General features: G+C 38.0%; 1 protein-coding gene across 2 annotated transcripts in view; it reads left to right on the top strand.

The window, feature by feature from the left end:
• Positions 1–799: 799 nt before the first annotated feature.
• Positions 800–22,001, top strand: part of NVL (nuclear VCP like) — a 97,618-nt gene continuing 76,416 nt past the window's right edge. The window contains exons 1-6 of one of the 2 annotated variants that reach the window (XM_036757012.1): positions 800–924; positions 5,372–5,445; positions 10,370–10,422; positions 10,503–10,602; positions 12,222–12,279; positions 16,974–17,237. In XM_036757012.1, the coding sequence (XP_036612907.1) occupies positions 868–924; positions 5,372–5,445; positions 10,370–10,422; positions 10,503–10,602; positions 12,222–12,279; positions 16,974–17,237 (606 nt within the window). In that variant the 5' untranslated portion in view covers positions 800–867. Of the gene's footprint in view, positions 925–5,371; positions 5,446–10,369; positions 10,423–10,502; positions 10,603–12,221; positions 12,280–13,755; positions 13,763–16,973; positions 17,238–22,001 lie in introns of those variants that run through there. The other variant, XM_036757014.1, reaches the window with a different exon arrangement.

Here is a 22,001-nt window from a genome sequence, read left to right as displayed (position 1 = left end):
TGGTAAAAGGAACTCTCAAGTAAGGAAACTCCCTCAGATAATTCAGGTCTACATCTAAAAAATTGCTGAGGGTGCTTAAGTGACTTCCTCAGGATCACAAAGTCAGTATTGTACCAGGGGACATGAACTCACATCTTCCTCACTTCTGGACCAGTTCTTTATCCAGTAGGCTCCAGCTACTCACTTAACAAAAAGAAACAACTAATTGGATTTTCTCAATAAATCTTCTTTGTCCCCTCAAGAGAATAAATGGTGGGGGTAAGGGGAAGGAGAAAAAGCATCTTTGTGGTCTTAATAATCTAAATAATGATGGAGAAAAGCAAGTTCTTTTTAGCTTGAACTATCTGATTAAATTGCCTTAAATCGCTATCTTGTTTGCAAAATTCTGAGTTGACCTGTGTCTGTGAATAAAGTACGCCTATAAATAACAAAAATGTATACTACAAACTAACGTCGATGCACCACTCAGGAAAGCAAAATCAGAACACATGGAACCAGGTAAAAGCACGCGAGGAATCCTAGGTCTTCATGTCTCTTTCACAATAGGAAACTTCCGGTTTTGCAACCAATAGGCTTAGACCGCTCCGCCAGGGTCCTTATGTTCAGGGTGTTCTGGCAAAATCCTTACGGGAAAAAAAAAATTAGAAACTGACTATACGGTGTCAGGTTTACACTCCTTCTTTGATGAGTTCATTTGTATCATCATTATAAAAACATGTTATGAAGAAGAGTGCCACAGGTGGATGGGATCGATGAGGTCTAACAGCTCGGCAAGTGAATCAGGCATTCTCCAGGGCAGTTCCAGCGGCGAGGTCCCCAGCTTCCTGTTGGAGACCTGGGCGTCTTAGTCTGGAGATTTCTTCAGACATGAAACCTCGAGTCGTCACCTACGTGGATCGAAAGCTGAAAAGGCGCATCGTGCAGGTATGACCCGTCGGCACACCCGTCCACTCTCGCTTCCAAGCAGCTCCGCGCCTCCCGGTTCCACCCGCGGCCTTTCTGCTCACGCATATTGGGCCCCCTGGTCTCCCTGCACACCTCCCCCCCCCCCCCCGCCTCCCCCAGGAAAGCCCCGTGGCCGCCCTCGCTTCCCCAGCTGATGCCTCAAAGACTAGTCTCCGAGGTTTCACCTTTTTAATGTCGCGAGGTGAGAGGGAGAAGCAAGACCATGTGGGGAGGGTCGGCTAGGCGGAGCCCCTCCACCCCCACCGGTGTAGTGATTGGGGCGGTACCGGACCCAGAAACGTGAGCAGCAGCCGGGTCTGTGCGCTCCCAAGTTGGGCAGTGCCTCCACGTACTTAGGGTTTTGCTGGGGTGAACAGGAAGAGCGATAGATTAGGAGTCAGGAAACCGAGGTCTGAGTCCCTGTGCCATCACTGACCATAGGCGAGTCGGCGAACCTCTCTGGCTCTCCGTATCGTCCTATGTAGAAGGGGAATGGGGAGGCATCCAGAACTTAAGTCCTTATTCTGTTTTCCATTAGATATATTTTACGGATATCCGTCTGTCCTTGAGAATACCTCCTGCAGAGGAGCTCCAGCTCTTTTTCTCTCATTCTCTTTGAAACTGTTCAGTCCTTTTTCAGTCCTGATCCTTCGTCGACCTTTCTCCAAACTTTGACACTGTTTACCTTCTTCTTGATACCCCCTCTTCTTTGACCCTAATCTCTCCTTCCTGATTCTTTTCTGTTCGAGATTTCTCCGTATCTTTTGTTGCATCTTAAGGGTGAGGTCCGATTACTGTGGGAATCTCCCGAGGGTCTGTACTGGGTCTTTTCTTCCTCCACATCTATGACCTACCTTAGTGATTTCATGAGCTCCCCTGGGTTCAATTATCATCTTCGTGCTGAATGGTTTTTAGATCTAATTGTCCAGCCTTTGAAAACTCTCTGCCATCTCCAATAGCCTGTTGGTCATCTAGAACATAGACAGCTTAAATTCAACTTGTCCAAAACTGAACTCATCATCTTTTTCCCCAAACTCTCCCCTCTTTCTAATTTCTTTATTACTGTATTATTACCACCATTTCTCCCAGTCACCTAGACTCATAACCTAGGGTATCATCCTCACCTCACCACTTTTCTATCCCTCTACCTCCACCCCTTATCCTGTATGTTTCCAAGGCCAATTGATTTCACCTGTGCAACATCCTCTCTCTCATACTGCCACTACCGTGGTTCAGGCCTCTCGTTTGAGTTTCACATTATCCATATTTATCATCTAATTCATACACTGTACCTGAGACATTCTCCTTTTTTTCCTCAGTGAACTCTGTAGGCACAGACTCACATAGTCTTTTTCTCCATTGCAACTTTATCTTTATTCCAGGCACCCTCAGCATATGAATTGATACTTCCTTGTCAGTTTCTCGGTCTATTCAGTTCCAGTCAGTTGCTTCATACCTCACCAAAATAAATTAAGATTTATTTTCCAAGAGTTCCCTCTACTTGTCCTCTTAAATCACTCAGACATCTCCCAGTATCTTCTTCTTGACTTTTGTCTGGCGAAGAGGTGTCTCTTTTCTTGGTAAATCCCTCTGTATACACCCTTGATCCCATCTTCTCCTGACCTCTCTGGCATATTATCCCCACCCTTTTCCAATCTTCAGAGTCAGTCTCACTCTCTCTCTCTCTCCCCCCTCTCTCTCCCCCTCTCTCTCCCCCCCTCTTCCCCTCTCTCCCCCCTCCCCTCCCTCTCCTCCCTCTCTCCCTCCCTCCCTCCCCCCTTCCTTCCTCCTTCCTTCTCCCTCCCTCTTTTCCTCTCTCCCACTCTCCTCCCTTCCCTGATCTATCTCCTTCACTCCTCTCCCCCTTTCTCTTCTTCCTTCTCTCTTTCTATCTTTCTGTCAGTTCCTTCCCTGCTGCCTACAAATAGTCCCATACTTACTCCATCCTTAAAAAATACAACCACCAAACTCATAGTTCTACAATGCTGCTACTGACCCCTTCCTCTCTTCCCCTTCTCAGCTGAACTTCAGAAAGCCATGCACCAGTAGGTGCCTCTACTTCCTTTCTTTTCACTGGCTTCTAAACCCCTTGATGTCTAGCTCACAACCTCATCATTTAAATGAAACTGCTTTCTCCAAAGTTAGCAATTACCAAATCCTTCTCATTTTTTATCTCGTTATGGCCTTTGACACAGTATTATCATCTCCTCCTGGATATTCTCTTATTTATAGGTTTTCATGGCATTGCTTTCTCCTGGTTCTTGGTCCCCTCCTATCTCTTTGACTTCTCTGTCTGTCTCAGTCTCCTTTGCTAGATCTATTATCTGTGGATGTTTCCCAAGGCTCTGTCCTGCGCCAGCTTCTCTCCTCCATTTGTGCTATTTTGCTTGGTGATCACATAGGTTCAGATAATTCCAAACTTATATATTCAGCCCCATCTCTCTCTTGGGCTCTAATCCCATATCACCAGCTGCCTTTTGGACATTTCAAATTGAATCTTAAACCCAACATGTTTAAATCAGAATTTCCCTTCCCATTCTCACTCCACCTCTAAACTTCCCTTTTATTTGTATCAGTATCCTCCCAGTCACCCAGGCTAGTAACCTCTATATTACCTGTGACCCATCACATGCATTCACAGGGTATAGGCATTCTATTGTCAAATCTTGTCATTTCTGCCTTCACAACATCTTCATAGACCTCCCCCTCTCTATGCTCACATAGTGCCTACTCTCATTACAGTAGTACTACTACTTCCAGAGCCGCCTTGTTGGTCCCCTTATCTCATCTCTCCCCTCTCCAATTTATCCTCCATTCAACTGTCAAAATGATTTTCCGAAGTATAGATCTGATCATGTTACTCTCCTACTCAAGAAACCCCAGTGACTCCCTATTACATCTCTAGGAATGAATATAAATCTATTTGGCATTTAAAGCCTTTTACACCTGGGGCCCTTCCTATCTTTTCAGTTCTCTTATATTTTACTCCATTCACTCTTTAATAATCCAACAACAGGGACCTATTCGATCTTCTCACACATAACACAACCATCTCCTCATGCCTTGTCTTCTGAATTCCTTTTTCGATATTCAATGCCTGGAAAATCCTCCATTTCTCTACTCTGTCTCCTGACTTCTGTAGTAAGACCCAAATAAAATTTTGCCTTCTCTAGGAGGTCTTTTCTCTCTAGTACAGTGCCTGGCCTGACATGCGAGGTGGTTAGTAAATGCTTGTTAATTATCCCTTCCTTGATCCCCTCAACAGAAAAAGATTTCTCCCTCCTCAAACACCTTCTCTTTCCCCCCTTACAGAGGAGAGGGAAGTATCGTGAGAAGCATGGAAAAGACAGTAGCTTGAGGAGATGTCAGGGACAAGTGAACATGGATCTATTTGTGGGTGGCACAGAAGAATAAAGAGAGCTTGAAAATTAATATTAACAGTAGTTAAAATTTATATGGTGTTTATGTGCCGGGCACTGTGCTGAACACTTTACAATTTGAGCCTCACAACAGCCCTGGGAGGTAGGTGCTATCAGTATGCCCATTTTACAGGTGAGGAAACTGAGGCAAACAGGCTAAATGACTTGGCCCAAGTACACACAGTGAATAAGTATCTGAGGCGGAATTTGAATTCATGTCTTCCTGATTCTAGGCTTGGCATTCTCATTGCAGAGGTGGTGCACCATGGCACTGTGGGTATGGAATGTGGTGTATATTATCAGAAACTACTAATCCGTTAATTTTGTTCTTTAAGGAAAAATCTTTGTTAAAAGAGATCACTGGGTAAAGGAATGGGAGGGATATATTAGGAAATGAATGTGATGTAAAAACAAGTAGTATTAATAGGAAAAAAGATAAGAAAATTCAGTGAGAGAAATGATCAAAGCAGTAAGCTTCTGGATGAGACAGGATGAGAGTCCAGGGTTAGTATTGGCAAGGAGAAAGTCCTCGTTTTCCAACACCAGAGAATAGGAAGAAAAGATTGGTTATTAAAATAGTTTAGAGAGAACTGAGGAACTCTTGAGTGTGGGTTGAAGCTTTTGTTTTACTTTGTCTTTGCAACCTGGTTAATGTGGAATTATGTTTTGAATGACTACACATATAATGGTTATCATATTGCTTGCCTTCTTAGTAGGTGGAGGAGGGGCCAGAGGGAGGGAGAGAATATTGAACTGATTATATGTATATCTTTCGTTGAAAGAGGCCTTAGAAGTTAGTTAGTGTAAGCTATGAATTTTGCAAATGAAGAAACTGTCTACTAGGAGAATTAAGGGGTAGGAGGTAGATCCTGGGTCTTTCAGTTCCAGATAAGATACTCTTTACACTATGCCATATTGTGATCATGATCCCTTATAACCAGTTTATGAATTTTAATCATTGAAGAAGAAAGATCACATGTTTATATTTTTCAAATTTTATGTTTTAGTACCTGAGCAGTAATGAATGTGGAAAATATGTGGACATTGGCACCTTAGCATCCGATCTGCAAGAATTGTATAGGTAAGCAATAAACAGTTTAGCATGTGAAGGAGGGAGTAAGCATTTATATAGCACCTGCTGTGTGCCAGACACTGCTGAGTAATAATACTCTTTTGATCTTTGCAACAACCCTGTGAGGGAGATGCTATAATTAACCCTCATTTTATCGTTGAGAAAACTGAGATGAGCAGAGGTATGCTTTCCCAAGGTCACACAGCTGGTAACTGTTTGAGGCTGGATTTGAACTCAGGTCTTCCTGATTCCGGGCCCAGTGCACTACCCATCAATTCCATCTGCTCTCCATCTTTCCAACAAAATTATAGTTAGTAGCAATACTCACCATCCTAATCAAGCTTTCTGTCTTAGAAACTCTGTTATTCTTTTTTTCCTGAATGCTTTTATCTTATCCTGAACTTGACACACACGAGCAAACTGACCATTTTAATATTCAAAGAGCAATAGATAAAGTAGATTATATATGAAATCGAAATCTTTTTGTGAAGTAATTAGCACAGTCCTTGGCACATAATAGGACTGTATAAATGTTAGTTGTTATTATGATCATTATTATTACACTTAGCTTTTTTTAAAGTATGTGATAAATTCCGTTAGCTTTAAAGCTGCCATGCTTGTTCTTGATGAGCTGTCTTCTGTTTTCATTTATGTATTAGAAAATGTTTCTGTGACCCTATTTTCTTTTTCTGGTATCATTATTGCTAGTCTCCTTTTCGCTTTCAAATTTCTCCCTCCCTTCAATTAAACAAAAGAACAACACTTATAACAAAATAGGCAAGCAAAACAAAACAAAAATTTTTAATCTTGAAGTATTCTTATCAGCAAAAGAAAGAGCAAATCAGTGAATTGGGTATTCGATTTAATGAGCAACAAATAAAAAATCTCCAACTATGTAACAAAGTAGAAATTCTGCTTGAAAGTCCTCTATTTTATTGAAAGTTCATATTTTGCCTTGGAGCATGATACTCAGTTTTGCTGGGTAGGTGATTCTTGGTTTTAATCCTAGCTCCATTGACCTCCGGAATATCGTATTCCAAGCCCTTTGTTCCCTTAATGTGGAAGCTGCCAGATCCTGTGTTATCCTGATTGTTTTTCTGGCTGCTTGCGGTTTTTTTTTCCTTGACCTGGGAGCTCTGGAATTTGGCGACAATGTTCCTAGGAGTTTTCTTTTTGGGATCTTTTTGAGGAGGCGATCTGTGAATTCTTTCAATTTCTATTTTACCCTCTGGCTCTAGAATATCAGGGCAATTCTCCTTGATAATTTCTTGAAAGATGATATCTAGGCTCTTTTTTTGATCATGGCTTTCAGGTAGTCCAATAATTTTTAAATTATCTCTCCTGGATCTATTTTCTAGGTCAGTGGGAAAGTAGAAATTCTGAAGATTAAAGAAGAGATTGATAAAATTGAAAGCCAAAGACCATTAAGTTGATATATAAAACTAGGTTGTTGTTGGTTTGGGTTTTTTTTCTTTTTTTTTTTTGGAGGGAGGGAAGGCAGGGCAGTTGGGGTTAAGTGACTTACCCAAGGCCACACAGCTAGTAAGTGTGTCAAGTGTCTGAGGCTGAATTTGAACTCGGGTCTTCCTGATTCCATGGCTGGTTCTCTACTCACTGCACCATCTAGCTGCCCCTAGGTTTTTTTTTAAACTAATAAATAGCTCATCTGATTTAAAAGGAGAGGCATACTAATTTTTCTCACATCAACAGTGAAAAAACCACAAGCAAGGACATTTCTGATTCAAATGTATGAAGCTAAGATCAAAAGATATGAATAGACAGTTTTGCAAAAAAGAAATCCAAACTATTAACAGCCATTTAGAAACGATGTTCCAAATCACTAATAATTAGAAAAATGCAAATTAAAGCAACTTGGAGGTTCCACTCATCACTCTACAATGATTAAAAAAAAGAAAATGACAGATTGTGGCGGGGGAGTGGGAAAACAGGTATGGTAGTGTGCTTTTAGTTGTACTAATTAATTGGTTTAGTCCATAGGTTTCCAAAGTGGACAGTATAGCCCCACAGTGTTGGGGGATGGGACTGTAGTAACCTCTGGTGCAATTGAGGGGTGTTGAGTAAAATAAGAGTTAACCTAACCTATTCCCGGGGGCCACTGAATTATTTTTTTAAAAAAGGGGGTGGTAGGCCAAATAAGTTTGGGAAAGTCATTCTAGAAAGCAATTTAGAACTTTCCCCTAAAGTTACTAAACTGTGCACATATACCCTATGACCCATCTGTTCTACTATAATAAGTCTATACCCCAAAAAGATCAAAGAGGAAAAAGACATGTACAAAAATATTTATAGCAGCTCTTTTTTTTGTGGTAGCCAAAAATTAGAAACTAAGGGAATGTCCTCCACTTGGGAATGGCTAAACAAATTGTGGTGTGTAAGTATAATGGAATATTATTATTCTACAAGAAATGATGAAATAGACAGTTTCTGAGGAAGCTATGACGACCTGTAATATGCTGTAGAGCAAATTATACAGAGTTAAGAGAACAGTTTGCACAGCAATAACATAGAGAAAAAGAACTTTGGAAGATTTTAGAGCTCTGATCAATGCAATGAGATACCACAAGTCCAAAGGACTGACGATGGAACATGCCACTCACCTGCTTCCAGAGAGGTGATGAGCTGAAAATGCAGAGACAGGCATACTTTTTTGGACAAAGCCATTTTGTTTATTGGACTGTGCATTTAGGTGTTCAGGGCTTTTTTTCCAGCTCCTCTTTTCGTTTTTCTGGGGGTAGGGGGAGTGGTTAGTGTAAAACAATAAAATAAAAGAATAAGCCTGAATTAGTAACAATAACAAAAAAAAAGAAAATCTAAAAAGATTATCAAGAAATAGAAGGTTCATGTTAAATTCTTAACAACAGGTGAAATTGATGATCTTTGAACCTAGACCGTTAGATTTGGAAATTAGGAGGCCATTGATTACCTGATCTCTCCTAAGATGTTAGTCTTTCCCTCTTTCCAATTACCTTGTATTTATTTATTTTTGTATGTGCATTATCTATGTATGTAAACTTGAAGGCAAGAATTGTTTTGTTCTTCCAGTCTTTGTATCCTCAATGCCTGGTTCAGAACATAGGACATAGTAAATGCTTAATAAATGAATACTTCATTGATACTACTGAGGTACAGGATTCTGAAGTGCTTTTGGAATCATAAGACACTGAAATTCAGTACAATAATATAGTGGAAAATGCTGTATTTATAGTTAGATGTTATGACTTCTAATCTAGGCTATTTTCTAGATTATTATTGTCTGTGCAAACTTGGGTAAAAAACTTAATCTCTTTGGGCCTCAGTTTCGTCATCTGTAAAATGAGTTTAGACGTTGAGGTCCCTCCCAGATCTAAATTTGTGACCTTATTTAGAGTTGAACAAATTCCACTTTCCTCAGTCAGTTGAACATATTGAAATTTACTGTTATTATTTTAACCTGAACTACCTTTATCCTTAGATTGGTTGGGGCTGGTCTCTGATTTCAGAGCTTCACTTAGTCCTTTTGCTACCTGATCCTGAAATAATAGAGTTGGAAGAGATCTTAGAAGTTATCTAATCCAAATGGCATAGTGTTTCATGAACAAATAGTATGCAAGCTAAAAAGATAGTAATCTTTTTATTTATGGGGGTGTAATTTTATACTTAACTTTGACCAAAGTTAGCAAAACAGACTGTTCCTACTATAAACCTTGTTCTAAACCCTAACTTTGCCTGAGGCAAGAAAAGGCTAGATTAATGCTTTTTGCATTGTATTAAATGAATTGAATAAACAAATAGCAAGGCTAACCTAATGTGATTTTAGTTGGTTTAGGCATCATTTCATCCAAAGCACTGAGGGGGCCTTTAACTGGTAAATTGAGCCACTGAAGTTTTGTCACTTAACGTTGAACTAGATATATGAAAGATTTGTAACTTGAGTGGTTTTTGTTGCTACATTTTGCTGAAGAAACTGTTACAGTGATCATTTAGATTTCTTAGCTTAGTTTTGAAGCAGGGTCATCTTTTGGTGGAAGAGAAATAAGCTCCTCTTCAGTTTGCTTCTAGTGAATGTTTTGGAGTTTGCAGAATACAAACAATGGTGGAACAAAACCTTTGCCTTCAGCTTCTTATTCTTTAAGATGTACTGTGTTCTGAAGATTATAGTTATTGGTGTAGTTTATTCCCCTAATAGATTGCAAGCATAGCCAAGTCCAGAATGACCCTTTTAATGTAAACTTTGAACCTCCTCAATACCCTGTAAGATGAAGGCTTCTTAAAGGCAGGGATTATTTCATTCTTGTTTGTGTTATCATAGGATAATACCTAGCATGTATTGGATGTTCAAGAAATGTTTTAATTTTTATTAATAAATGTGGAATTGAATTAGTTTAAAATCCCTTTCTCTTTTAGGTCAGTCTCTTGGATATGATCTTGATATTTTTTAGAAGAGGCTTCACTCCTCTCCAGGTTGCACTACTGACCCATTTCCCCAGAACTTTGTCTGTCTTGTTGTAGAAGACCAGGAAGCTCATTCCACCTCTGGATTTCTTCTTATATTAGAAGCCCTTCTGTCCCTATAGCTTCTCCCTTTGATTGACTGGTTCACGTCAGAACTTCCATTTTAAGGAGGCCCATGTCTTTATTCCTCTTCAGGCTGTACTCCTGACTCTCCCCAGGACTTTCTGTACCATCCCTTCCTGATGGGTACCTTAATCTCCACCTCCTTGACCTTCCCGGTTTTTCAGCTATCTGTTTTTATGTATGGTCTTACTACTTTAGATTGGCAGGTTCTTGAGGGCAAGGACTGACTGTCTGTCTGCTTATGTTTTATTCCCAGCACTTAGTGCATAGTAATCCTGGAACATATTAAGAATTTAAAAATGCTTATTGATTGGCTGGCAGTATCTGCTCTGCTAAACTTATTTATATTGTCTTTCAGTATAGATTATGGCCGAAGGAAGAGAAATGCTTTTCGAATTCAGGTAGAAAAAGGTGAGTTTCCTGATATTTGTTGAACTACTAACAACCATTGTAGAAAACATCTTATTTAATGGAAACTTCTTTTGTTCTAGTTTTTAGCATAATCAGGAAAGAGAAAGAACTTGAAGACTTAACCGAATTAGAAGATGAACATCTGGCAAAAAGAGCAAGAAAAAGTCAAGAGTTTAATGAGTGAGTAGTAGAAAATAGGGGCTTTATTTATTAATTTTTCATTCTGAACTTAGAAATCATTTCCATGTTCACAGCATAACCGAAAAGGTACATTATATTTTTAAAAAATTAATCTCCTCTTCATAGTACTTTTTAAATTTCCTTGAAAAAATAAAATCCCCAATATTGAAGTCAGGGGAGCCCAGACTTTTTGCCCTTTCCATGGGACCTCCTAAGTTGACCAGTGAATAGAAAAACAGCATTACTGTTACATTTTAAACTGGTTCCCAGTCCCCAAGTTATCTCTAGTGGAAAACTTAGAACTCTTCTCTTGGTTGAGGCATAGTAGGAAGATTGGAAAGAAGATAAGATAGACTCACTTTTTCTTAACACTTGGAAGCCTGGGCAGATTACTTTGTCTTTGCCTTGGCAGATCAAGGAAGACAATAGCTTTGGTTTTCCCTCCAGTTATTTGCCATATTTCTAACTTGGACAAAATGACTTTTGAGGTGAAAAATTCACCAGCAAGAGCCAGGCTAGGGTATAGAAGCAAGACAGTGAAGCTATCAGCATACTAGATGGCCTAGAAGCCAAAAATCTCCCTGAGATCAGTATTCTGGCCCAGCCTGAGCTGCCTTGCTCACACTACTGCTGCTGATGGATGTAAGTTACCTACTGCTCTAGACCGAGGCAAGAAACACAAGTTCTATGTGTAACCAGTTTTGGTAAATAAAAGCCCTCGTGGCTGTTTCTCTTATGCTAATTATCTGGTTTCACTGTCCATTAGTGTGCTTGCCTCTTCCATTTTACCTAAAAACCGCCCTGCTTATATGTGCTTTCTTCTAAGCTTCCTTCTGTTTCCCTTTGTGCATTTTAAAAAAATGTTCCAGTGGCCATCTTTTATTTGTAGCACAATTGCTAACTCAATCAAAATTAATCCACATGATTGTCTTGTCTAAATTCATTCTTTCTTACTGCACCTCGTGTCCTTTTAGCTGTTGTTCCTTCAGGGGGCTTGTAAAGGTTTGCTTGGTCATTGCATAGTCAGGCTTTTCTTTTTTCTTTACAGTATTGCTGTACTTGTAGAAATTGTTCTTCTAGTTATGCTCATTTTGCTTTTCATCAATTCATAATACTCAGGATTCTTGGAAGTGGGGATGATGATGATAGCTGACATTTAAATAGCACCTACTATTTGCCAAGCATTGTGATGAGTGCTTTTGCAAATGTTCTCTCATTTTGAACCGCATAACAATTGTGGGAGGTAGATGTTGTTATTGTCCCCATTTTACAAATGAGGAAACTGAGGCACTGAAAAGTTAGGTGATTTGCCAAGGTCACACAGCTTATAAAATGTCTGAGGTCACTTTTGAACTCAGGTCTTTCTGACTTCACTGTGTCACCTAACAACCCCAGAAAAAGTCTTCTCCTCTGTTATTTCTTGCCTTATTGCTCCCTTTTTTGGTTAATTTGGAGTACAATACTCATAAAAGTGATATACCTGATGATTCTTGGTCTGGCTATTTTATTCCGAAAATATACTAATTTTATTAATTGTATAAATCTTTTTTCAAGAATGTTATCCTGGTCCAAAATAATTTGTGTTAAAAATATTTTACCTTTTCCTATCTTTACTTAAGATATATAGCAAACAAAACAGATGATGATTCAGATGTGGAAGATTTCCCAGATCAACAGGTGAGTCACATATTTTAGCTACCACATTTTAAAAATGCTTTCCAAGTTTAGGGATTTTTTTATTGACAAATACTCACTTAATATTGTTTGCAGGGTACTGTCTTAGAACACATGAGAGATTATTTAGGAATTATTTACCCTTCTCATATATGTGTTTATAACCAAATTCAAGTGGGCAGGTAAAGAATGGTGGCAGGATGGGAAAGGAGTAACAAAAATAGGATGGAGAAACTATAATCATAGGGAAATGATAACCTAAATAAGACTTCATGAAAAGAAAAATAAATTTTAAAAAATATTCATGGCTCACTTTAAAAAAAACAATTTGGATCAACCTTTTGAACTTAGCGTTAGGGAAAAGATACCATTTAAATTTAAACACTTTAATTTTGTGTTTATATGATAGTATTTGTTTTAGGAGCTACACAGCCACCACCCTAGTTCAGGTTCTTATCACCTCTTGTCTAGGCTATTGCAGTAAAATTCCTTAATTGTACTCTTGGTTTCAAGTCTGTCCTTATTTCATCTATCTGCCAAAGTGACATTCTTAAAGAATAGGTTCGATGTTCAGTAAACTGCAGTGGCTCCCCATTACCTCTGGGATCAAATATAAAGTCCTCTGCTTGAGATGTAAAACCATTTGCAACCTGAACACTACCTTTCCAACCATATTTTATACATAACTATATTTGGAAGATCATGGCAAAATTTGATTGCCCAAAGAAGTTCATCAGTATTGTATACCAGTTCCATGATGCCAGGCTTGCACAGGTTCTGAATAATGGATGATGCTCTCGTACTTTCTTTGTCACCGATGTAGTGAAGCAGGGTTTTGTGCTTGCTCCCATGTTTTTTAGCATTATGCTCTCAGCATTGTTGTTAGATGCCTTCAATGAGAAGAAAAATGCCATCAAGGTCAGCTACTGCACTGATGGTAAATTATTTAACTTGAAAAGGCTAAAGCCAAGACTAAAGTGGAGGGAGAATTGGTGTTTGACTTTTTGTTCACAGATGATTATGCACTCAATGCAGCCTTTGAGACTAAGATGCAAGAAGTGATTCTCTGCCACTTGTGCTAATTTTGGCCTTAAAGGTAATACCAAGAAAACAGAAGTTCTCTATGAGCCAGCATTGTACCATCCACATGTGAAACCATCAGTTACAGCAAGTGGAGCAAATACGAATGTTGTGGATAAGTTCACTTACTTTGGTAGTGTACTCTCTAGGTTTGTCCACATAGCTGAGGAGGTTGATGCACAGATTGCCAGAGTTTAGCTCAGGGTTTGGGAAACACCGAAGGAATTTTTGGGAGGGAAGAGGTATTAAGCTGCCTACCGCATTGAAGGTCTATAGAGTTGTTGTGCTGACTCCATTGTTCTATGCCTATGAAACCTGGACAGTCTACCAGTGTCGTGCCAGGAAACTGAATCGTTTCCATTTGAATTGTCTTAGGAAGATTCTGAAGATCATCTGGCAAGATAAGGTACGGGACATTGAGGTCCTTTCTCGAGCTGAACTGCCAAGCATTTAAACTCTGCTGCAGATAGTGCAACTCTAATGGGCTGACCATGGTGTTCAAATGCCAAAGGTACTCCTAAAAGGCTGTTTTACAGAGAAGTCACACAAAGCAAGTGTGCACATGGAGTTTAGAAGAAGTGATACAAGGACACTGAAGTTCTCTGAAGAATTTTGGAATCAGTTGTGAGACGTAGGAAACACTGGCATAGGACTGTCCAGCATGGCATGCCCGCATCAAAGAAAGCTCTGGGCTCTGTGAGCAAAGCAGAGTTTCAGTGTCTCAAAAGAAATGTGAGATGCACAAATTTAGAGACGTCTCTACTCCAAATGTTCATGTGGATTACTTGTTCCTAATCTGTGGTAGAGCCTTTTGAGCAGATATTGGTCTGATCAGCCATAGTCAGACACACTATACTTCACCCTGACCTAGTGGTGTTATTTTGGTCCTCTTTGAATACAAAGGACAACAGCCAGCTACAAAACTACCCCTCACACACTGTGGTTTAGCCAAACTGGCTTTTTCCCCCTCCCATTGCTGTGCCTTTATACTGGCCATCTCACATTCCTGGAATGCACTCTCTCTTTATCTCTGCATATTAGAATCCCTAGTTTCCTTGAAAGCTTGAGGGGTACACCACTTCCTATACAAGACCTTTCCTGTTCCTCCCAGCTCTTCATCCTCTCTCTCTCTCACACACAGACACACCCATTACCTTTTATTTCATATATATTTTGTAGCAATGTATGTGTGTATAGGATTTTTCCCCTGAAAGGCTAGAAGCTCATTTATGTCAGGGACTGTTTGATTTATGCTTTTATATCTTTATTGCCTGAAATAACTGTTTAATACCTTAAGTAGACATAAAGAGCTTTTGTGTATGGCATATACACTTTGATATATCTAGGCATTACAAAAGACACTAGAGAAATCCATTGGTTTGAACCTTTGAATAATGTGGATATTTATTTTCTCCGTAGAATTTGAGCTGGGTTGGTTCCAGTAAAAGACTAGAAATTGTCGTTTTCCTTTGCAAATTTCAAAGAATAATCGGTTCATAATTACTAGCAACAGTATTTGAGTATTTCCTGTTTGTATCAGAATCCTGTAATTTTTTTATTAGCCCAGGATCTAGTATTGTAATTTGCATATTATAGTCACTTAATGAATTGTTGCTCAGTCAAAAAGATTTATTAAGCCCTTATGATATGTTAAGCACTAGGGTTACAAAGAAAGGTAAAAACATGATCCCTGCCCTTGAGGAACTCATTTTAGAAAGGGAGAATACATGCAAATAACAATGTAGGTACCAGATGTATCTGGAATAGATTGGGAGTAATTTCAGAGAGAAGCTACTGAGAGAGAAGTGTGGGGAGGAATAAAAAAAAAACATCCTTCAGAAGGTGGGGTTTGAGCTGAGTCTTGAAGGGAGCCAGAGAAGCTAGGAGGTGGAAGTGAAAAGGGAGGGCATTCCAGACATGGGAAGCATCCAGAGAAAAGGCACAGAATTGGGAGGTAGAAGGTCATGTTCAAGGAAGAGCAAGTAGGCCAATGTAGCTAGATTAGAGTGTGTGAAAAAGAGTAAAATGAAAGAGGACTTGGGGGGGGGGTGCAGGGAGTGAGATAGGAAATCAATTAGATATAAAAGAGCCAATTTGCTTATAGTGAGGGAGGACCCACTTGAGATTATGTGGTATATATTTTAGTGGGCCAGTCAACATGGTTTAATTATTTTCTCCAGATTTGTTCAGCATATTAATAGGAATGAAGGAGTATGATGGCAGGAGCAATTCTAAGTTTGGGATTTAGCAGGGTGTGATGACAATAGAAAAAGTGGACAAAGGATTTAAGTTTAGAGTAGAGTCGAAAGGGAGGGAGGAGAGTAAAACTAGTTGCAGGGATGTAGGAAAGGACTAAATTGGAGAAGGATTTTAGATGACAGTCAGAGGAAGAATAGGTTTAGGGATCATAAATTAAAAAACATTAAGTGCTTTAAAATGGAGGTTCTAGGAGCCTAGGGATCTTTTGGGTGAGAAGGCTGATGTGACGTAGTGACTAAAGAAGTTAGAGAGTTAGGAGGGAGCCCTAGAAAGGAATGAAGGAATGATAAAAGATTACGATCAAAAAGGGAATTTGAGAATTCATGAATGTGGAAATCAAGATCTTAAGAGTGATGGCGACATTGGGGTGTTACTGTCTTTATATATAGCAGAGTTGGTTTGGAAGAACAGATTGTGGGAAATGAGTAGATTGAGCAACTGGGGAATTAGGGTATTTGAGGGAACATCAGTATGTATTTTGAATTCCCCTAGTCAATGATAGAAGGTTATGATCAGATAAAGGAATTTTGAATTTGTGACCATTGAAATGCATCACTTTTGTATGATACTGAGATCAAGGGTCTGACTATCTGTATAGCAGAGGTGAAGTAGAGGAATAGGTCAATGGGACATGAATGGGTTAATTGACTTCAAAGTAGGATCTTTAATGAAACATCAGCCCTGAAAGATTCAAGACATTTGCCTAAGGTCCCACATATATAGTAGTAAATGACATAGGAAAGGGTTGAAAGGGTTGAAAGTCATATGAGTGACTGGGTTGTTAGTAATAATATATAATATTAATATGTTGCTATTTTCAAAAACATGGGTGAAGTGGTTTTTTTCACAGCCATCCTTTTACTTGAATTTAAACTAGTGTTTTCAAAGATGCTCGTTACATCAGGTCTTTTTTTTTTCTGCTTTTCTTTATAAAACCATATGGCTCTTTGGTCAATTCCACAAAATATATCAAAGCTTTGACTTTAATTCTACTTTTCTGTTAAAAAAAAAAAACAAAAAACAATTTTCTCACTTCAGTTAGCATAGTTTAAGTTGCATGTTCTTAAAAAAATGATGCTTCTTACTAATTGACAGTTATGAGAACACAATTTACTTTATATCTGACATGAATTCAGAGCTTTAGTGTGGTTCCTAGAGCTTTCGTTTTATTTGGTTGACTGATATTAAGTGGTGAGTATGGGAATTTTTATTGTAAGCTACTTGTTTGTGAAATCACTTTATTTTAGTGTTTGAATGTGAATGGAAATGTCATGCCAATGTAAGACCCTTGTTAATATAGCTGGTCATATTTTCCTGAATGTTTGTGGATTCATTTATGTACCATTTATTTTTTGCAGTCTGCAAATCACATGAACAACTCTCTGCTGTCATTATACCGGAAAGGAAATTCTGACATTTTACCAGAAAGTCCTGCAGTTGAACAAGACAAAAATAGTGTCTCTGTGCCAAAGAATGTCTTCCCTTTGACAACACCTGCTTTTACCAGGGTTTCTGAAGGTGGTTGGTTTATTGACAAAACCCCAAGTGGAAAAAAAGAGAATGCTTTTTTAGACCTTTCAGACGAGCAAAGCAACCATAAGAATCCGGTTTCTGAGTTACAGGTATTTACATTTTCATAGTTTAGCCTTATTTAACAGGAGCTTACTGCATCCTTCTGAATCACTGTCCTTAGGTCGATACTCTTTCAAATAGACATTTCTGCCGTAGAAAAGAAATAGGACCTTGTTATATTGCTTTTAATCTGTTGAAATTTAGTGGACATTGGGGGTCAGGTTTAATGGTACTGTTGTCTTTTACTTGGTTGATGATTAGTCATGAGGAAAGGAGCTGTGAAAACATTCTTTGTAGAACTGTAATTTTTAATTCTAGATGTACCCGTATGAATGGGTGTATTGAGAAAATGGCTGTTATCTGATTCTTTATGATGCTGTCTTATGGAAGGGTGTTAAAGAAATTTATCACTAACCTTTATTGTGTGGAATAAGCCTTTTTTCTTTCCCTTGGCTTTGTCATCGATACTTAGCATTACTGTTAACTGGTATCAAGGAGAGAGTTCGAGTTTTCTTTTATGTATTATATGATTTGCTTGTTAACAGTGAATCCTATCAAGCATCTCTACAAAGATTCTTGTTCACTGGGTACTATAATGTAGAATAATAATATCTTAATATCACTTGACCTATTTTTGATCTGTTCAAGAACCTACATATCCCAGATGGTCCACGGAAATCCTAGTGAGACACACAGCAGTTTCCTTTGACCTGACTCATAGATTCATTTGGTTCCTGCTTGAGAGTGTGAGACAATACAACTGAATGGCTGAATTCTAAATGACCCCTGAAAGATTGGTTCTAAGTTTGGATTTTAAATAAATTTTGGGCAAGGTCATCTGTGCTCATTATGAATTTATGAAACTTAAGCTTCAGAGCTTGATTCCTCAAGACTTATGTGTTCCAGATCTGTACCTTTTATTCTCATTTGGAAATTAACTCACCTTAAGAGAGTAAGCTCTTCGAATTATCTTTTCTTCTCGTGTCTCTAGTCACCTGATCTACTTTTAGCTCTTACTTTCAGGATACTATTAGTCATTATCTTAGGTAGAAATTGCTAGAACCTTGGGCATCTTAAGCAACGCTGTCATAACATTGGCTGTCTGTTTAGCCCAAATTTCTCTCTTCTAAATTCAAATCCCTCTTCACTGAGGTATTTGGCAAATTTTGTGATTTCTTTGAAAATTTAAAAAAAACCTGAGACAACATAATTAACATTTCTGAAACCAAATAATTTTGTGATTTAGAATTTCTGACATCCAACTTAGTTACAGAGTAAAGACTGTTAGAACTTATTTAAGATTGCTATTACATATCATTTTAGGAAAGCTCTGTTTATTTTTGTGCTTTCCAGTGTTCTTAATGTGAATGAGTGTTGTCTTTTGTCAAAAATTTTTCCTGCATCTGTTGAAATGACCGTATGATTTTGTTGTTAATATGATCAATTATACTTGTAGTTTTCTTAAAATTGAACCAGCCTGGTATAAGTCCAGCTTGGTTATGTTGTATGATCTTTGTGATATACTCGCTTTATGATATGTGATATGATACTTTCCTTACTAAGATTATATTTAAAATTTTTGAATCAGTATTCATTAGAAAAAATGACCTATAGTTTTCTTTTTCTACTTTGACTCTCCCTAGTTTAGGTATCAAGACCATATTTTTGTGATAGAAGGATTTTGTTAGGATTTCTTTATTTTTTCCAAACAGTTTCTATAGTATTAGAATTGTTCTTTTGGTAGAATTCACTTGAAAACCGTTTGGTTCTGGGTGGTTCCTTAGGGAGTTCATTTCTGGCTTCTTCATTTTCTCTTTAAGTTAAGGTTATTTAAGGATTCTATTTCCTATTCTGTTAATCTATGCAGTTTATATTTTGGTAACTATCCATTACATTTAGATTGTCAACTTTATTGGCATATAATTGGGCAAAATAGCTCTGAATAATTACGTTTATTTCATTGGTTGTAAATTCACCTTTTTCATTTTTGTTATTGATAATTTTGGTTTTCTTTTTAATCAAATTTACCAATGGTATATTTTATTTTATTTTTTGTGTTTTTGAAAAACTAGCTCCTGGTTTTATTAGTTTTTTTTTTTTTTAAATTAAATAAATTTCTTTATTTATTTTTAGTTTACCACACACGGTTCTACATAGTTTTGAGTTCCAGTTTTTCTCCCCTCCCTCCCCAAGACGGCATGAAGTCCCATATAACTGTCATGTATAACTTTGCATTGAATTAATTTATGCTCTAGTCAGGTCGTGGAGAAGAATTTTGACCAATGGAATGAATCATGAGAAAGAAGAAACAGAACCAAAAAAAAAAAAAAACAACCCCAAAACAAAAACAAAAGAGAAGCAGAAAAGGCGAGCATGTAGTGTGCCTCAGTCTGTATTCAAACTTCGCAGTTCTTTCTCTGAATGAAGATAGCATTCTCCATCGTGAGTCCCCTGGAGTTGTCCTTGCCCTTTAGGTTGCTGAGAAAAGCGCAGTATGTCAGGGTTGGTCCTCACGGAATCCACATATCTGTGGCTGTGCACAACGTTCTCCTGGCTCTGCTCCGCTCACTCAGCATTATGTCGTGTAGGTTTTTCCAGGTTGTTATGTAGTCTGCAACATCCCCATTTCTTATGGCACAATAGTATTCCATCACCTTCATATACCACAGCTTGTTCAGCCATTCCCCAATTGATGGGCATCCCTTTGCTTTCCAATTCTTGGCTACCACAAAGAGAGCTGCTATAAATATTCTTGTACATATGGGTCCTTTTCCCGCTTGCGTGATTTCTTTGGGATACAACCCTAGAAGTGGTATTACTGGGTCAAAGGGTATGAACATTTCTATAGCCCTTTGGGCATAGTTCCACACCGCCCTCCAAAATGGCTGGATCAGCTCACAACTCCACCAGCAATGCAACAATGTTCCAATTTCCCCACATCCTTTCCAGCATTTATCATTCTCCTGATTTGTTATTTTAGCCAATCTGACAGGAGAGATGTGGTATCTAAGAGTTGTTTTGATTTGCATTTCTCTAATCAGCAGCGATCCAGAGCATTTTTCCATATGCCTGTAGATAGCTTTAATTTCTTCCTCTGAAAACTGCCTGTTCATATCCTTTGACCATTTCTCAATTGGGGAATGGCTTGTATTCCTATATATTTGGCTGGTTTTATTAGTTTAATAGGGTTTTAATTTTTTTAAACTTTCTATTTTGTTAGTTTATCCTTTGATTTTTAGGATTTCTATTTTGACACTTAATTGGAGTTTTAAAATTTGTTGGTTTTTTAATTTTTTTTAGTTGCATACCCAGTTTGTTTCTGTGTTCTTTCTTTTGGCTTTGGCTGCGTCCCACAAATTTTGGTATTTTGCTGTCATTATCTTTAATGAAATCATTGATTGTTTCTGTGATTTGTTCTTTGAACCACTCGTTCTTTAAGATTAAGTTATTTGGTTTACAATTACTTTTTTAATCTATGATTCAAAGGCTCTTTATTGAGTGTAATTTTTATTGCATTATAGTCAGGAAAATATTTTTAATATTTCTGCTTTTCTTCGTTTGTGAGATTATTATGCACTTAGTCGTGGTTGATTTTTGTGAACGCATAGCCAAGAAATAAGCATAATCCTTTCTATTCCCATTCAGTATTTCCCAGAGATCTGTCATACCCAACTTTTTCTAAAATTCTATTCATCTCTGTAAACTTATTTCTTGCTTATTTTGTGGTTATCTAGGTTTGAGGGTAAATTGGGGTCTTCCACTATTCTAGTTTTACTGTATTTCCTCTTGTAATTAATTTAACTTATTCTTTAAGAATTCAGATACTATGTCATTTGGTGCATAAATGTTTTCAGTATCAATATTCATTAATTGTCTATGGTACCTTTTAGTTAAGTGTAGTTTTCTTGTTTATCTCCTTATTTAGGTCTACTTTTGCTTTTGCTTTGTCTGAGATCATGGTTGCCATGCCTGCCTTTTTTTTTTTTAAACTTCTTCTGAGGCATAATAGATTCTGCTCCACCCCTCATCTTGACTCAAGCATGTTTCTTGTAGCTAGTTTTCACTTAACAAAAGTGTACCATTCTGCAGACTTCCCTTTTGTCCCCTCTCACAACTCTACAGGCCTCTGCAGCCAGAGCCTGGACTGGTGCTGGGTCCTGCCACCTGGGACCCTGCCACCAGGGAGTTGAATTTGTGTAAAGTGAATTTACATAATATTAGAACTATCTGTATTGTTGGATTCTGGTTTCTAATCTTATATCCTTTTCCATTTTATGGGTGAGTTCATCCCATTTATATTCACAGTTATGATTGCTAACTGTGATTTCCCTTCATCCTGTTCTGTTGTATGTCCTCCTGTTTTTTACCCTTTCTTCTCTTTGAGAGTCAGATGTTTGCTGACTAAGGCATTTTGCCCAGAAAGCCTTAACCTGGAAGCCCTTTTGGCCTCCTGGCAATTAAGTTGGTTAAACTCCCAGCTCAAATTATTCTGTTGTTAGTATTGTTTCTATTACTGTGTTTGGTTTTCAGTTATCTTTTTAAATAGTTCACGTTTAAGTTGTTTCAATTGTATGCTAATTTTTTCTCATTATTATTTTTATGACTTAATATTTTATTTTTTTCCCAATTACATATAAAAACAATTGTTAACATTTCAAAAAATATTTGAGTTCCAGGTCCCCTCCCCTCTTGGGAAGGCAAGCAATCTAATATAGGTTATACACGTGCCGTCATCAAAACCTATTTCTATGTAGTCATGTTATGACAGAAAACAGCCTCACCAAAAATAAAAATTAAAGAAAAAGTATACTTTG

Source organism: Trichosurus vulpecula, chromosome 4 (assembly GCF_011100635.1).
Source record: "Trichosurus vulpecula isolate mTriVul1 chromosome 4, mTriVul1.pri, whole genome shotgun sequence".
Lineage (NCBI taxonomy): Eukaryota > Metazoa > Chordata > Mammalia > Diprotodontia > Phalangeridae > Trichosurus > Trichosurus vulpecula.
This window is presented reverse-complemented; position numbering and strand designations above follow the sequence as displayed.